At 70.0% G+C, this 13,559-nt stretch overlaps 1 protein-coding gene across 1 annotated transcript; it reads right to left on the bottom strand.

The window, feature by feature from the left end:
- Nucleotides 1-11,104: 11,104 nt before the first annotated feature.
- On the bottom strand, nucleotides 11,105-13,102 carry SOCS3 (suppressor of cytokine signaling 3). Its single transcript, XM_026084097.1, has one exon. It carries the CDS (start codon nucleotides 13,002-13,004, stop codon nucleotides 12,375-12,377), a length of 630 nt encoding a protein of 209 aa, XP_025939882.1. The 5' UTR covers nucleotides 13,005-13,102; the 3' UTR covers nucleotides 11,105-12,374.
- Nucleotides 13,103-13,559: the final 457 nt, after the last annotated feature.

Raw genomic sequence — 13,559 nt, 5'->3', positions numbered from 1 at the left:
CAGGCTCCGGCTGGCCTCGGGCATCCCGCACAGTGCAGGACGGTTCTTCCCCTGCCAGACAGGCCACTGCTCGCGTGTCACGTCCTGCCGGGAGCCTCGCTGGCGTCGCCTTGGCAGGCTGCAGCGCCGGGGCCGCGGGAGGCTCTGGGGCACCCGGAGCCGAGCCGCAGGCAGGATTTGTCGGAGGAGATTTGCATCGAGAAGGGCCTTCTCGGAAGCCGGCTTTCGGCTCGTGTTTTGCTCTCTGCAGCCCTTTGTCCAGGAAAGGAGGCGCCAGGAAGTGGGACCTGTTATCTCTGGTTTCCCACAGCGATGCGCTCGGCTCTCGAGCGCGGGCCTGCCAGGGCTGAGGGCAGCCGGGGCTGTTTGCTCTCTTCACCTGCAGTTTGTTTCGTTCGGGGAACCGGAGCGGCTGCCGGGGCCGCGCGCCGCGCTCRCCGCGTGGTGCAGCTGCTGCAGCTGCAGCCCGGGCTGGGGCTCACTTTCACTTGCGCGGGGCCCCAGTGGGACCTGCTGGGGTTTGTCCGAGCCAGCCGGCTGCGACCGGGGCCTCCCTTTCCCGGCACAGACCGAGGGGGAGCCCCTGTGCCGGGTGGCTGCTGGGCTGGTCCCCGCGGGCGCAGGGGATGCTCCCAGCCGCCTCCTGCCCGGGCGCATCCCTGCTCGCCTGGCCGCCGCCTGGCGCCCGCCGCTGCGCCCGGCCCTGGCTCCACGTGTGCCCCCAGCCCGGCAAGGCGCAGGGAGGGTGCTCTGCAGCGCCGTGCTGGCACCGCTTGTCACGGGATCCCGGAGCCCCGGCAGCCAGTGCCGGGGGCATCAGGAAACGCGGCCTGGCCGGCGCGGGTGCCCGAGCTGTGCTCGGCGGTTCTGGGAAAACGCAGGAGAAATGCACCGGCTTCTGCAGAAGGGGATGGGTCTGCGCGGGGCCGGCGCACCTGCGGTCTCGCTGCTACGGCTCCTCCGGCAGCTGCTTCCCGCTGCGGGGCGCCGAGCCCTGCGCCCCTGCGGAGGCTGCAGCGGGGCGGCCCCTGGCCGAGCCCCCTTCCCCTTCCCCTGTGCTGTGGACGGGGCAGATTCCTGGGATGGGGCAGATTCCCGGGCCAGGGCATGGTGCCTGGGAGCGGGGCAGGCGGAGGGTGTCCGGAGCCGTGCCCAGCGTGGGGCCGCGGGAGCCCTCGCCCCTGCGGCAGCCCTGGGGCCGCTTGCTGCACAGCTGCCGGGCGAGCGGCGAGGGCTGCGCTCGGCGGCCGCGTTGGGGGAAGAGCTGCCAGCCCAGAGGTGACGTTTCAGTTCCTGCTCTGAATGTTTCCCCCCCCTTAACAAGAAACCCCTCTGCTCTTGCTCCGAAACCGCGTTTCTGCAGCGGGTGCAAACAGAGAAACCCCAGCCCTGCCCCTGCCAGCAGGACGCATCCTGTGGGGACGGTCCCCGTGCCGGCCCCGCAGGACCCGCTTGCGGCTGGGGCACCTGCGGGCTCTGCTGCACGGGGAGCACCTGCCCCACGCCGGGATGCCGGCTCACCGTGGCCCCGTTCCCGCCGTGGGCAGGGGTGTCCCCGCCGCGCGCCCCCGCCTGCCCCCGCGGCGGCCGCCGGCAGCCGCCAGCGCAGGGGACCTCCGGAGGCTCCCTGCGTGCCGGCGCCTGGGCCTGGGAACAGGAACCTCCCGCGCGCGGGCGGTTGTGCAAGGCGGAGGGACGCACTCCCACCGCTCCCTCGCACACACCCGGGCAGGGCACAAGCAGCCCGACTTCCCTCTGGCCGTTTCGAAATTCCACCGCTCTTACAGAAAAGCCCCTGGGCAGAATTCCTGCAATGCAGTGATTCATCCCCGCCAAGCTGGAAGCAATGACTTTGCCATCTCCAGTAAACCCTCTTCAGCGGAGCAGATGAAAGGGATGGCGAGCGCCGCTGCGCCCCTGGTATCGCCAGAAGCAGATGCGGCGAGGCCGGCGCTGCTGCGGGGTGCTTGGTCGCGGCAGTGCACCCGCGGCGCTGGGCGACCCCGGCCGAGCCCAGCTGAGGGCTGGGTGCGCGAGGGGCTTCGCTGCCGGCCCTCGGACGGCGGTGCCAGCCGCTGGGCAGAGCAGGCGTGGGAGCTGAGGACAGAATTAGCTCCCTGGTTCTGGTCCCCGCGCGGGCTGCAAGCGCTGCCCGGCCTCCCCGCGCCCTGGCGCCCACCCAGAGCCCCGGCACTGGCGCGTGCCCAGGCCAGGTGCTTTGGTGGGACCGTTCCCCCACCGGGGAGGACACACGGGACGGCCCTTTCCAGGAAGCGTGTGCAAGGGCAGCCAGACTGTGGAGTTCCCGACAGCAGCTCTGGTTTTAATAACAGCAAATCAATGGATGCCCGATTCCGGCCAGAGTGAACCCTTGCAGCTTTCTTCCTGGGCTTCCCGGGCAGGTCGGCTCCCCGCAGGAGGAGAAGGGAGCGGGGTGAGAGCGCGGACCCTGAATATCGCATTAGCACTTCTGAGTGCCCGGGGGCCCCTGCGTGCACGGCCCCGCGTGCACCACCCTGCCTGCATGCTCCTGCACCGCAGCTCTGCCCGGCTCGCGGAGGCGGCCGCGGGAACGCCGTGCCGTGCTGCGCCGCAGGGACCTGGCTGACAGCGCTGCGCTGCCTTGGCCGTGCCTCCGCCGGCAGCCCGTGCCCGCGCAGGTGCTGCCGCAGGGTGCTGCTCCGTCGCTGGGCATTCCCAGCTGCTCCCAGCTGCTCGCCTGCCTCCAGCCCCGGGCTGTGATTCAGCCCCCCCCTTCCCCGCGGGGTTTGTACAAACCTTTCTGCTCTCTTTGTGCTTGTTTTGAGAACAGATTAGTCATGGTTCTTAGCTGGCTTCCAGCAAACAGCACAACAGCACCATGGAAAAACGAGAACAGCGAAGTGATGACTCAGCAGGGCTCACGCTCCCATCCAGCGGGTGCCAACTGTCCCCCGCTCCCGCCTGGCCCCGGCGGAGACCACCCCGCGGAGCGGGTGCGGGGAAGGCAGCCTGCCTGGGAGCAGCGGCGGGCGAGCAGGGGCTGGGGGAGACGGCGGCCGGGCTGGATGCCAGTGCCCCGGGCTGCCCGGGACGAAGGCTCCCGTGGTCAGCCTCCGCTCGGCCGCAGGGTGCGGAGGGGCCGCTGGGTCCTGGGAGCAGCCGGAGAGTCCTGCTCCCGGGACGGTGCGGAGCTGCCTCGGGGCACTGGCCGGCCCTGCTCTGCAGGCGGCTCCGGGTGCTCGGTGCCGGCACCTGCACGCTGGGGCCGGCGCAGGAACTCCCAGGGCGGGCCCTTACCGTACCTCCTGCCTCGCCACCCAGCCCTTCRCTGCCCTGCCTTGGCCGGCTGCCCGGAGGCAGGCGCCTCGCCAGGCGTCTCTGCCAGGTGGCTTATCGCGAGCCCGTGGCGCTGGACACCAACCGGCGTCGGCTGCCAAGGATGAACAATGTAATTGCTGGAATTACAGTAAAGTGCTCCCATTCCCACTCGCTCAGGGCTGAGACGGGGCCCTCGGGTCCTTCCAGGGAACATCTGCTCCAGCTGTGCCCGCTGCGCGCTCTGCCCTCGCCCCGCGGGGCGGGCGGCCCCCACGGTGGCGGTGCAGGGGCAGCGCTGAGCGCCGGGGCACGGAGCGGGTCTGGGGGATGCACGCAGCCTGTGGGAGCCCGCGAGAGGCCGGTGCCCTGCGCCGCTCTGCACCGCCTGCGAGTGCCCCCAGTGCCGCAGCCACCACCCGGAGCGCAGGGTGCAGATGCCGGGCGCTTGCTCCTGGTCCGCGCTGGTCCCCATGGATGGGGAGCCCTGGCCCGCGGGAGGCGATGGGCCAGGAGCAGCCGCTCAGCCCTGCAGCGGGACCCTGCTGGCAGGACCCTCCCCGGAGCCCTTGGCAGCGGGGATGGTGGCTGCGCGCAGTCCAGTAGCTGTGTCCGGCCGGGATGGAGGACGGAGCGGCTCTGTGCCGCAGGGACGCCGGAGCTGTTGTGCCCATGCTGCTGCAGCCAGGATCTCTGCCAGCACCACCGAGCGCCCCATGCGCGGGGAGACTTTGCACCTGCAGACACCCATCTGCTGCTTCCCCTTTTCTCAGTGCCAGTAAGCTCCAGCCTGGCTGTCGCCCAAGCTGGGGTGGTGCTGGGCTGCACCGCACCGGGTGCAGGTTTGGCTGCTTGTTCGTCCCCTCCTGCCGCGTGGGAGCTGCCGGAGCCGGTGCGTGGGGCCCTGCCTGCAGAACGTGCCAGCTCCGGGGACGCCTGGCTGCGGCTTCCCAGCAGCGTCCCCCTGGCCATGTCCCCACGGGACAGGCGCAGCCCCGGCGTCGCGTGCCAGTGGGACCAGGGTGGGCGAGCGGGGCTGCACCGGGCGCAGCCGGGCCGGGCGGGTGCAGGGTCTCACGTCCGTCAGCACCGGCGGCAGGAGCCCCAACCCGAGCTGTGCGTGCAGCGTCGCCACTGCCTGCGATGGGGAAGAGGCCAGGGCTGGCGCGAGGACCAAGGGATGCTCCAGGCTGGGGTTTGGCACCTGCCCATGGCTCTGCTCTGCCAGGGTCATCCAAGGACTCTGCACCGAGCCGGCAAACACACCCAAGGCAGCTGGCAGCCTCCTGCCGGAGCGCCGGCGGGACCTCCCGCGACCGCTTGCCAGCGTGCTCGCGCGCCGGGGTCCAGCAGCTGCCCGCAGCCGCCCGGCTGCCAACGCCGGCTGCTCCCTGGGCGCGCAGGCGTGAGAGCCGCGTGCCCGGGGCCGGGGCTGCTGGCCAGGGAGCCGGAGGGTGAGCGGGGCACGTGGGGCTGTGCAGGGCCAAGGCAGCTGGCCGGGACGGCTGCGTCTCCCCTGTGTGCGGTGCCAGCGGTGCACGGTGCTGTGCAGCATGGCCTTGGCGGTGGTGCCCGCCAGCCCCGAGCAGGACCTGGCCTCATGCTGGCCAGGCAGCCCCGGCACCACCGGCGCTGGGCTGCTGCTCCTCATCCTTGGCCAGGTCCTCTGGGCCGGGCCGGTGACGGGGAGCTTGTGGCTCCCATTGCCACAGCAACGCGGCTTTGTTTGAAACCTTCATCTGAAATGTCAAGACTTTCTTCAGGCTCCAGCGGCTGCTGCCGGGATGAAAACTTCCTCGGTTGCCGAGGAAACGGAGCAGGAGGTTTTTTTTTTTCCATTCTAAACATCTGCCTCCGTAAGCAGTTGCAAGCGCTCGGCCTGGGGCAGGCTGGGGGCAGCGGCCGCCGTGCCCCGGCCAGTGAGCAGGGCTGCGCTGCCGGTGTGCTCCGCTCCCAGCTCTGCAGGGCTGGTGTGGGGTGTGTGGGGTGCATGGGGCTCGTGGGGGGCATAGGGTGCGCGGGGCACCCGGGGCATGCAAGTGCATGGGGTGCACAGCGTGCATGCGGTGTGCGGGGTGCACGGGCTCTCGCTGCCTTCTGAGCCCTGCCGCCGCGAGGCCGCTGCGCCGGCCCCCGGCCCCACACGCCTCCCCCCCAGCACGCGCGGGACCGGGGCAGCGCCAGGGGTGGCACCGCCGGGGCTTGGGCAAAGGCGGGAGCGGCTGTTTCTCCCGCAGCGGGGTTTGGACGAGGCCCCGCAGGCCTGGCTGAGTCAGGAAAAGCACCCGCCTTTCTCCGCCGTTGCCCGTGGTGTCTCCAGAGGCTCCGGCTCGCCCTGGAGCGCTGCTCCGCGGGGAGACGCTGGCAGCCGGCAGGAGCCCGGTGGGGCCGGGAGATGTCTCGCCGCCTGCCCTGCCACGTGGCCCTGCAGCAGAGAGGGGTTGGTGCTGCGGCAGAGCCTCTGCGACGCCCCGGGAGCCAGGACGGCCTCTGCCGCGAGCCAGGGTTTGCAAAGGGCACAGCCGGCACATGCAGGCTGTGCCCGGACACCAGGCTCCTGGCTGCGGCTCTGCGAATGGCCGGGCAGGGCGGCAGGCGCCGGAGCCGGCGGGCGCCGCGTCCGCGTCCCGGGATGGCCACTGCTGGCCTCGCCTGCCGCCTCTCCGGTTTCAGCCTGGCTCCGGGACGCCCGGGAGGGGGGAGCCGGTGACCTCATGGAAGGGCCTCGGACTGGGAAAAATCTGGGCAGCGGCAGCTCCGAGGAGCCGCGCTGATGGAACAAGTGAGGAATCCGCAGCTGCTGGCTCCCTCCGCGAGTTTACTGCGGGTCTCCTGGAGATATGGCAACAGTCGGGTTCCTATGGAGAAGGACACTGGACTGCTGACTTGTGCATCCCGCCGTGCGCCCTGGCCGGGCTCCGAGGGTGCCGGTGCCCATGCTGCCTGGGGAGAGCCGGGGCTGAGCCGGAGGGCAGGCGGGGGGCGCGGGCAGCCCCGGTGGCACCGTGCCGCGTGTGCAGGGGCCGATGCAGCGGGACCGCGGGGCGCCTGGTCTCGCCGCTGCAGGGAGCCGCCGCTGCCCCCGAGCAGGCAGCCGGGCAGCTCACGGCCGCGCCGTGGGGCCGGGAGCACACTTCCCGGCACTGCATGCACCAGGGAGCAGATGTCTCCGATCCCTGTTCCCAACTGTCCCCGCAGAGGAATTGCCACGTAAGGAGCAGGTGGTGCCATTTACAGTAACTCCCCGGCTGCTGCACAGCCCTTTCCTGCATCCTACTGGGAAATGCGGCAGTGGACGTGGGAACGTCCTGGCGCTGCGGAGCTGCAGCACGGCGGCAGGAGGAAGCACGGGAGGGGTGTGCCGCGGGGCCGGGGGCTCGCCCCGGCAGGGCCTGCATCCCCGCGGACGCTCCCGGCACCGGGGCGCACGGAGCGGAGATGGGCTGGCGGGTGCCCGGCTCGGGCGCGTGGCCCCGGCGGGGCGGAGGGCTCCGGCGGGGAAGGTCCCTCCGGCAAGGGGAGGGGGCCGGCGGCTCGGCCAGGCACGCGCCGTGCTCAGCCGCCCGCTGCCCGCGGTGCCCCCGGCTCCGTGCTGGAACAATCGCAGGCTGCAGTTGTTTCCTGTTTTTGGGTCCGCCGATGCTGGTATATACCGCAGCCCTCGCTTCCTGCCACCCTCTGACCCGCGGGGTTTGGGTGCGCCATCCCGGCGGACACTTCCTTCTTGTGCCAGGAACCGACCGCGGCGGGAAGCGTCCACGGGTGGCCCACGTGGCTGGCCCCGGCCGGGAGGGGTCTCCAAGGGGTCTCCGGGGCCCCCGGGGCCGCGGGACAGCGGCTCGGCCCCGCTTGTCAGCGGGTCTCATGTGGGCTCTGCCTGGCTCTCGCCTGGCTCTGCATGGCCAGCGTCACGCCGTGGGGGCGATGGCGCACTGGGGGACGGGCTGAGCTTACAGCTGCAGTGAGTTCTGCCAGTTCTCAGCCTGCGGTTGCGGTCCCACAGCGCGTCTGCGGAGGTGAGCGATGCCAGGAGGCCAGTTCTCCTTTCTCCTTGCTGGATCTTGTCAGCAGAAGCAATAATCCCCAGCGCAATTTCCTGACATCATGTACCCCCATGATCAGCCTCTGTACTCGCCGGGAGGAAGTACATTGACTAACAGCGAGAGCCGTCTGGGGCCGGTTCCCAGGGCTGTGCACCTTCCGCACAGCTCCTGCTGCCGGCTGAGCCGCACCGGGCGGGCCAGAGGGCTGCACAGACGTGGCACCCGCGGTTCCCCTGACGAGAGACCGCGGGGAGGCTGCGGGGATGAGGACGTGTCCCTGCGGCTGGGGAAGCACAGCGAAAGGGCCGTTCCCGGGATGCTGGGCTGTGGGAGGCTGCGGGGACGAGGACGCGTCCCTGCGGCTGGGGAAGCACGGTGAAAGGGCCGTTCCCGGGATGCTGGGCTGTGGGAGGCTGCGGGAACGAGGACGCGTCCCCGCGGCTGGGGAAGCACGGCGAAAGGGCCGTTCCCAGGGCGCTGGGCTGCGGGAGGCTGCGGGAACGAGGACGCGTCCCTGCGGCTGGGAAAGCACAGCGAAAGGGCCGTTCCCGGGGCGCTGGCCCCGGCCCTTGTCCCTGGAGCCCGGCAGGCGCAGGCGAGCACAGCGCAGGCACAGTGACGGCGATGAGCCAGGGCTGCCAGCCTGGGGGCAGAGTACAGCCAAGGGCTGCAGTGGAGCCGGCGAGCGGGAGCCGAAATCCTCCAGGCCCCAAAAGCCTCTGCACCTGGGAAGCAGCTGTGAAGGGCGTGGGGGCAGCAGCCTGCAGGGTCCCCTTAAAATGCCCAGGGCAGGGCCAGAGCCTGGTTTGCTGGGCTCAGCTGCGCTGGGTTTGGGGTCGTTCACGCTCAGGAGCAGGTGGCAAGGTGCTGCCAGTGCCCGCCGAGTGCAGGAGGGAGAGCTGGCGCTGCTCAGCCCCGGTACGGAGGGAGCCGCGGGGCTGCGTCCGCCTCGGAGCTTTGTGCCCCTGGCGCAGGAGGGGGTTCGGGCGCTGGCGCGGTGGCGGTGATGTGCGTGCCGCGGTGCATGCCGGGCGGGCGGCTCTCGCAGGCGCCTGCGGTGCCTCCTGCTCCCTCCCGCTGGCGTAGCGCCTGCCGTGAGGTCACTCCGCCGGGGTGGCCTTGATCCCCCCCCCCGGGCGCATTGCCAGCAGCACCGGTGGGACGCGATGGGGTCTGTGCCGGTTCCTCCCGGGGCCGGTGCCGCGCAGCGAGGAGCCCGAGCATCGCCTTCCCCGCGGCGCCGTCCCCGGCTGCGGAGGAGCAAGGTTGGGCTCGCCCCGGTGCCGCCAGGCGCGTTCCCGATGGGCCTCCAGCTGCCCCGACTGTCCGGGAACGCCGGCCAGTGCCCAAGCGGCCAGTGCCCAGGCCGGTGCCTGAGCGTCCCGTTGGTGCGCCCTGCGGATGGGAGCTGGGGCCTGGCGCTGAGCCCGGGAATGGCGTTCCCTGCTCCGTCCCCACTCCGGGGCAGCCTCGCTGTGCTTGCCCAGCCCCAGGGAGCTGCCGGACTGCGGAGCACCAGCCCCATTCCCCGGCGCTCTTGCCCCGCTTCCCGCTGTCTCCCGGCTCCGTGCATGCTGCGACGGGGGTCTAATCCCCACGGAGCGAGCCTTCCCCGTCGAGGAAATCACCGCGCTGGCGAGCTCAGCCCCGCTCCAGGAGCAGAAGTGAGGCAGAGGGGAACTGACTGTCCATGACACACTCGGTCGAGCGCTTACGTAATGCAGGGCCAAGTCCGCTCGGCTTTTCTGGGGAAGGCGAGAGGTTTGTGAAACCTTTGGCAGGGATTTGCCCACTGGCCAACGCGTCACTGCTGCTGTGAGTTTGGGTATATTCCAAGAAACTGGTGGCACTCGCAGAGCTTCCCGGACTCTCCGAGTCAGCAGAGGATTGCAGCACTGAGCCGCGGCCTGAAGCAAGAGGGAAGAGGCCCCTGCCTGGAGGCGAGGACATGCTGGGGCCCGTTCTGGGAAGCCACGGAGCTGGGCAATTCCAGCGGGGAAGTGAGGGCTGCGGGGTCCATCCAGGGTGCCGGGCAGGGATGATGCCTCCCTCCCGGAGAGCGGCCTCCCCGCTCTGCCCTGGATGCTGTGAGCTGTCTCCCTCCGCCGAGGGGGTCCGTGCCCTTCCCGGGGGATGCGGGGAGGCTGCCCTCTACTCCAGGAGCGCCACGGTCCCATCCGGGCAGCTGGGGCACGGGTAAACCTGCATCCTCCAGGGAAACAACGTGCTTCTGTGCACCACGGTGCTGCTGTCGCATCCTCTGTCCCCCGGGTCCAGAGAGGGCAGGGACAGAGGTGCAGCTGGTTCCCAAGAGTCAGGATGCTCCTGATCCCTCCCCGGCTGCCGTTTGCTCCAGGAGCTGCCAGTCTGGCTGTGGGGCCGATGCCTCCCCCGTGCTCCCTGCCGGAGCAGCTCTCCAGCGTGTGCTGCTGCGGGGGGGCAGGTGGCAGCGCTGGGAGCAAACAGCAGGGCTGGAGCGCGGGTGCCACCAGCACGGTGCAGCACGGCAGGGGAGTGGTGGCCCCGGGAGCCTTGACGTCGGGGATGTGCCTCAGCAGGGCCTGGCAGGTGGCCACTCGTGCGCGCCTGGACATTCCTCGCATAGCTCCGGCGGGGTGCCCGGGCAGGCCGCGCCGCGCTTCCTGGCAGCCCGCGAGCAGCCGCCCTGCGGGAGAGCACCAAAATAGTCGATGCAGCGCCGTGCGTGCGGCCGGAGCTGGCACGTTTGCCGTGCCCCCACTCCGGGGCCATTCCTAAGGGACACCTTTCCCTGCGGCTGGGGTTCCCGCACTGGCCCCAGGCGGGGGGCTGTACTGTGCCGTGCTGTGCCATGCCGGCAGCCCGCGGGGCTCCGCACTGCGGGACGTGTGGACGGAGGGGCCGAGTGGCGCAGGGCACCTGGGGGCACCACCGCTGCCCGGGCTCGGCGCGGGGCGGAGGGCTGGGGGTGCCGAGGCCCCTTCCCATGGGAGCCTCCCCCTGTGCCTGCCCTCCGGGGAGCCCTGCGTGCTCCGGGGAGCACGGCTTTCCAGCTGGGAGCACGGCTCTCCCCTTTGGTCACCCAGAACTGCAGGTTCGTTCCCACGCCTGCTTTGCGCCCCACGGACCGATGCCTCCCAGCAGCCGCACACGGGCGGGAATATCGGGAGCTGCAAACTGCTGGAGGCTGGGAGATCGCCCTGGGGAAATCCTCATCCTCTTCTCGCGCCCTTCCTCAGGCAGCTGCGCTCGGCCAGGCACGGACGGGATGGGGTGGACGGTCCGGGGCTGCGCCAGGACGGCTCTGCCTCTGCAGCCGCCCCGGGCTGGCGGTTCAGGGCAGAGCTCGCGCGGCTCTGCACGGCCGCTCCTGCGGGATGCATGGGGGTCTCCGCCTCGCTGCTTAGCCCCTTCCCATGGGAGCCCGCTGAGCCCCTAGGCGAGGACGCGCCGCGCACCCTCGCTGCTCCGGGGTTTCCTAGCACTTGGCACCATTGCCCCGTCCCCGCGGCGCTCCGGCAGCCCCGGCCCGGCCGGCAAGCGATGTCCCGGCGCTCAGACATACCTGAGCAATGGAGCAGCACTTACGCATGCCGGGCGGTGAGTCACCAGCCGGCAGGAATCACCCCAGCACGAAGAGCGGCTCCAGGAAGCGAGCGCTTACGTGATGTAAACACAATCCCGCTCCTGTGGCGAGGGAAGCGGCTGGGGGGGGGGGGGGGAGCGCCATCGTGCAGGGGGCTGGGGCGAAGGGGTGCAGGAGTGGAAACAAACCAGATTGGGGGTTTTCATTAAAAAATAGTGCTCTTTATTATAAATTATGGAAACATTTCCTTTCTGAATATAAATATAAATATGTGCAAAGTTTCATCCGAGTTTTGTTTTGGTTGAATTTTTCAAGCATGGTTTTGCTCAGCCCTCGAGGCTGGAGGTGAAGATGGAATCTTTATAAAAGACAGTGATTCATGTAGGCCTGTAAACATCCCTTTTGATTTAAAAAAAAAAAAAAAAAAAAAAAGAAGAAAGAAAGCAGAAAAACCCAACTGCTTCTCCAGGCGGACACAGATGAGCGCTCACGAGCTGGCGCGTCCCCAGGGGATGCTCCCATCGCTACGATCCTGTAGGCATCGGTGCCGCCACGGAGCAGCGCGGCGGGGGGCAGCCAGCCTCTGCCCGAAGCGCGAGGGTCCTGGCCACCGAGGCAGGGACAGAGGGTTGGCATCCGCTGGGAGAGGCTGGGCAGAGGTGGGGGGTAACACTCGGGAATAACGGTCCAGCAGCGACGTCCCCCTGGCGCCCGTCGCCCGTGTAGTCGCACGGGACTCGCTGTTGACGGTGTCAGGACACGCTGTTTCCCCTCCGGAGTCGTGACTCATCGCCGGGACCATTATCGTTCAGCGATACCAAATATGTGCAGTAACCCAGACCATGGGACAGGAAGAATTTTAAGGCTTAGTCCCCTGGAAAACGGCAACGAGGGGGAAAAAGGCAGCGACCTCCAAGTCTGGGGCCGTGTGTGAAAGGAGCTTCCACCCACAAGGAGGCAGCAAGAGGTAAATTACAGTACAGGCAAAAAACACTTTCCCCTTAAAACTGAGGAGAAGCGATCAGGCACTAGCTGGATTCCAGTGCTTTTTATTCTCTCATCGGCAGAAGAGGGCTATCGCCAGAGCACCTCCAGGTCTGGTCATGCCGTGGCGGCCGGGAGCACGCTTCGGCRGAGCTGCCGCCGGCTGCCCGTGCCCCTGGGGCGACGCTGCAGCAGCGCCATGGTCCCCGGCCGCAGCGGGGCGGCCGGCCCGGCCGGGGCGCGCTGTAACATCCACTGTCCGACCATACCAGTCTCCGTCCCCCGCGGAGAGGGGGTGTCGTGCTTCCTCGGGGAGTCCCCCCGACGCAAGCAGCCCTGGGGCGCCCGCGGCTCACTGTCTGTCCCCTCCTCTCCTTTCCCGGAGGGAGAGGCTCATCATGCCCTGCAAGTTCCTGCTTCTGCGGGTCGTTGTGCCTGTGCCCTGCTCTTGTGCTTGTCGCGTGTGACCTCTCTCCACGGGCCCCTTAGAGGGGGGCATCGTACTGGTCCAGGAACTCCTTGATGGGACCCGGCAGCTGAGTCATCTTCTCGTAGGAGTCCAGGTGCCCGTTGACCGTCTTGCGGCAGAGGTGCTGCAGGGTGGACACGCTGGAGGAGAGCGGGCGGCTGAGCACCAGGGGGATCTTCTCGCCGCCCGAGTAGATGTAGTAGGTGCGCTTGGGGTGCAGGGTGGCCCCCGGCTGCTCGGGCACGGCGCAGGGAGTGGGGGGCATGTAGTGATGGACCAGCTTGAGCACGCAGTCGAAGCGGGGCACGGGCTGGCTGCTGCGCGGGTCACTCTGCAGCGAGAAGCTGCCGCCCTCGCACTGGATGCGCAGGTTCTTGGTGCCCGACTCCGTCTTGACGCTGAGGGTGAAGAAGTGCCGCTGGTCCGAGCTGTCCCTGATGAGGAAGGTGCCGGCCGGCTCGGCGCTCAGCAGCAGGTTGGCCTCGCCGCCCGTCACCGTGCTCCAGTAGAAGCCGCTCTCCTGCAGCTTGCGCACGGTGTTCACCACCAGCTGGTACTCGCTCTTGGAGCTGAACGTCTTGAGGCGCAGGCTGGTGTCCAGGGGGCGGCTCATCCCGGCGGCGGGGAACTTGCTGTGGGTGACCATGGCGCAGGGAGCCAGCTTTGCGCGCTCGGGCTGCTGCTGCCGGGAGCAGCGGCTGCTACACCATCACCTGCGGCAGAGACGGCGCTGAGCACCGCGGGGCACCGGCACCGCGGCCCCCCCCCGGGGGACACCGCCATCCCCGTGTCCCCCTCCGGGAGCACCCGCTCCTCGGCCTCCCCCGGGGCCCCACGGCCCCGTGTCCCCCCCCCCGGGACACCCGGTACCCGGGGGGCACTGCCGCCCCGTGTGTCCCCCCGGGGGCAGCCGGTGCTCGTGGCACTGCGGCCCCGTGTCCTCCTCGGGGGCACCCGGTAGCCGGGGGGCACCCAGTAGCCGGAGGGCACCGCCGCCCCGTGTCCCCCCTCGGGACACCTGGTACCCGGGGGGCACCGCCGCCCCGTGTCCTCCCCCCCCCCCGGGGACACTCGGTACTCGGGGGGCACCGCTGCCCCGTGTCCTTCCCGGGGGCACCCGGTACTCGGGGCACCGCGGCCCCGTGTCCCCCCCCGGAGACACGCGGTGCCCGGGGGGCCCCGCCGCCCCGCGTCCCCCCCG

The sequence above is a fragment of the Apteryx rowi genome, unplaced genomic scaffold (assembly GCF_003343035.1).
Source record: "Apteryx rowi isolate R43461 unplaced genomic scaffold, aptRow1 scaffold_626, whole genome shotgun sequence".
Classification (NCBI taxonomy): domain Eukaryota; kingdom Metazoa; phylum Chordata; class Aves; order Apterygiformes; family Apterygidae; genus Apteryx; species Apteryx rowi.
This window is presented reverse-complemented; position numbering and strand designations above follow the sequence as displayed.

Bases quoted from the DNA above. Each gene is read 5' to 3' on its own strand.
- SOCS3 (XM_026084097.1), bottom strand. From the start codon at position 13,004: ATGGTCACCCACAGCAAGTTCCCCGCCGCCGGGATGAGCCGCCCCCTG.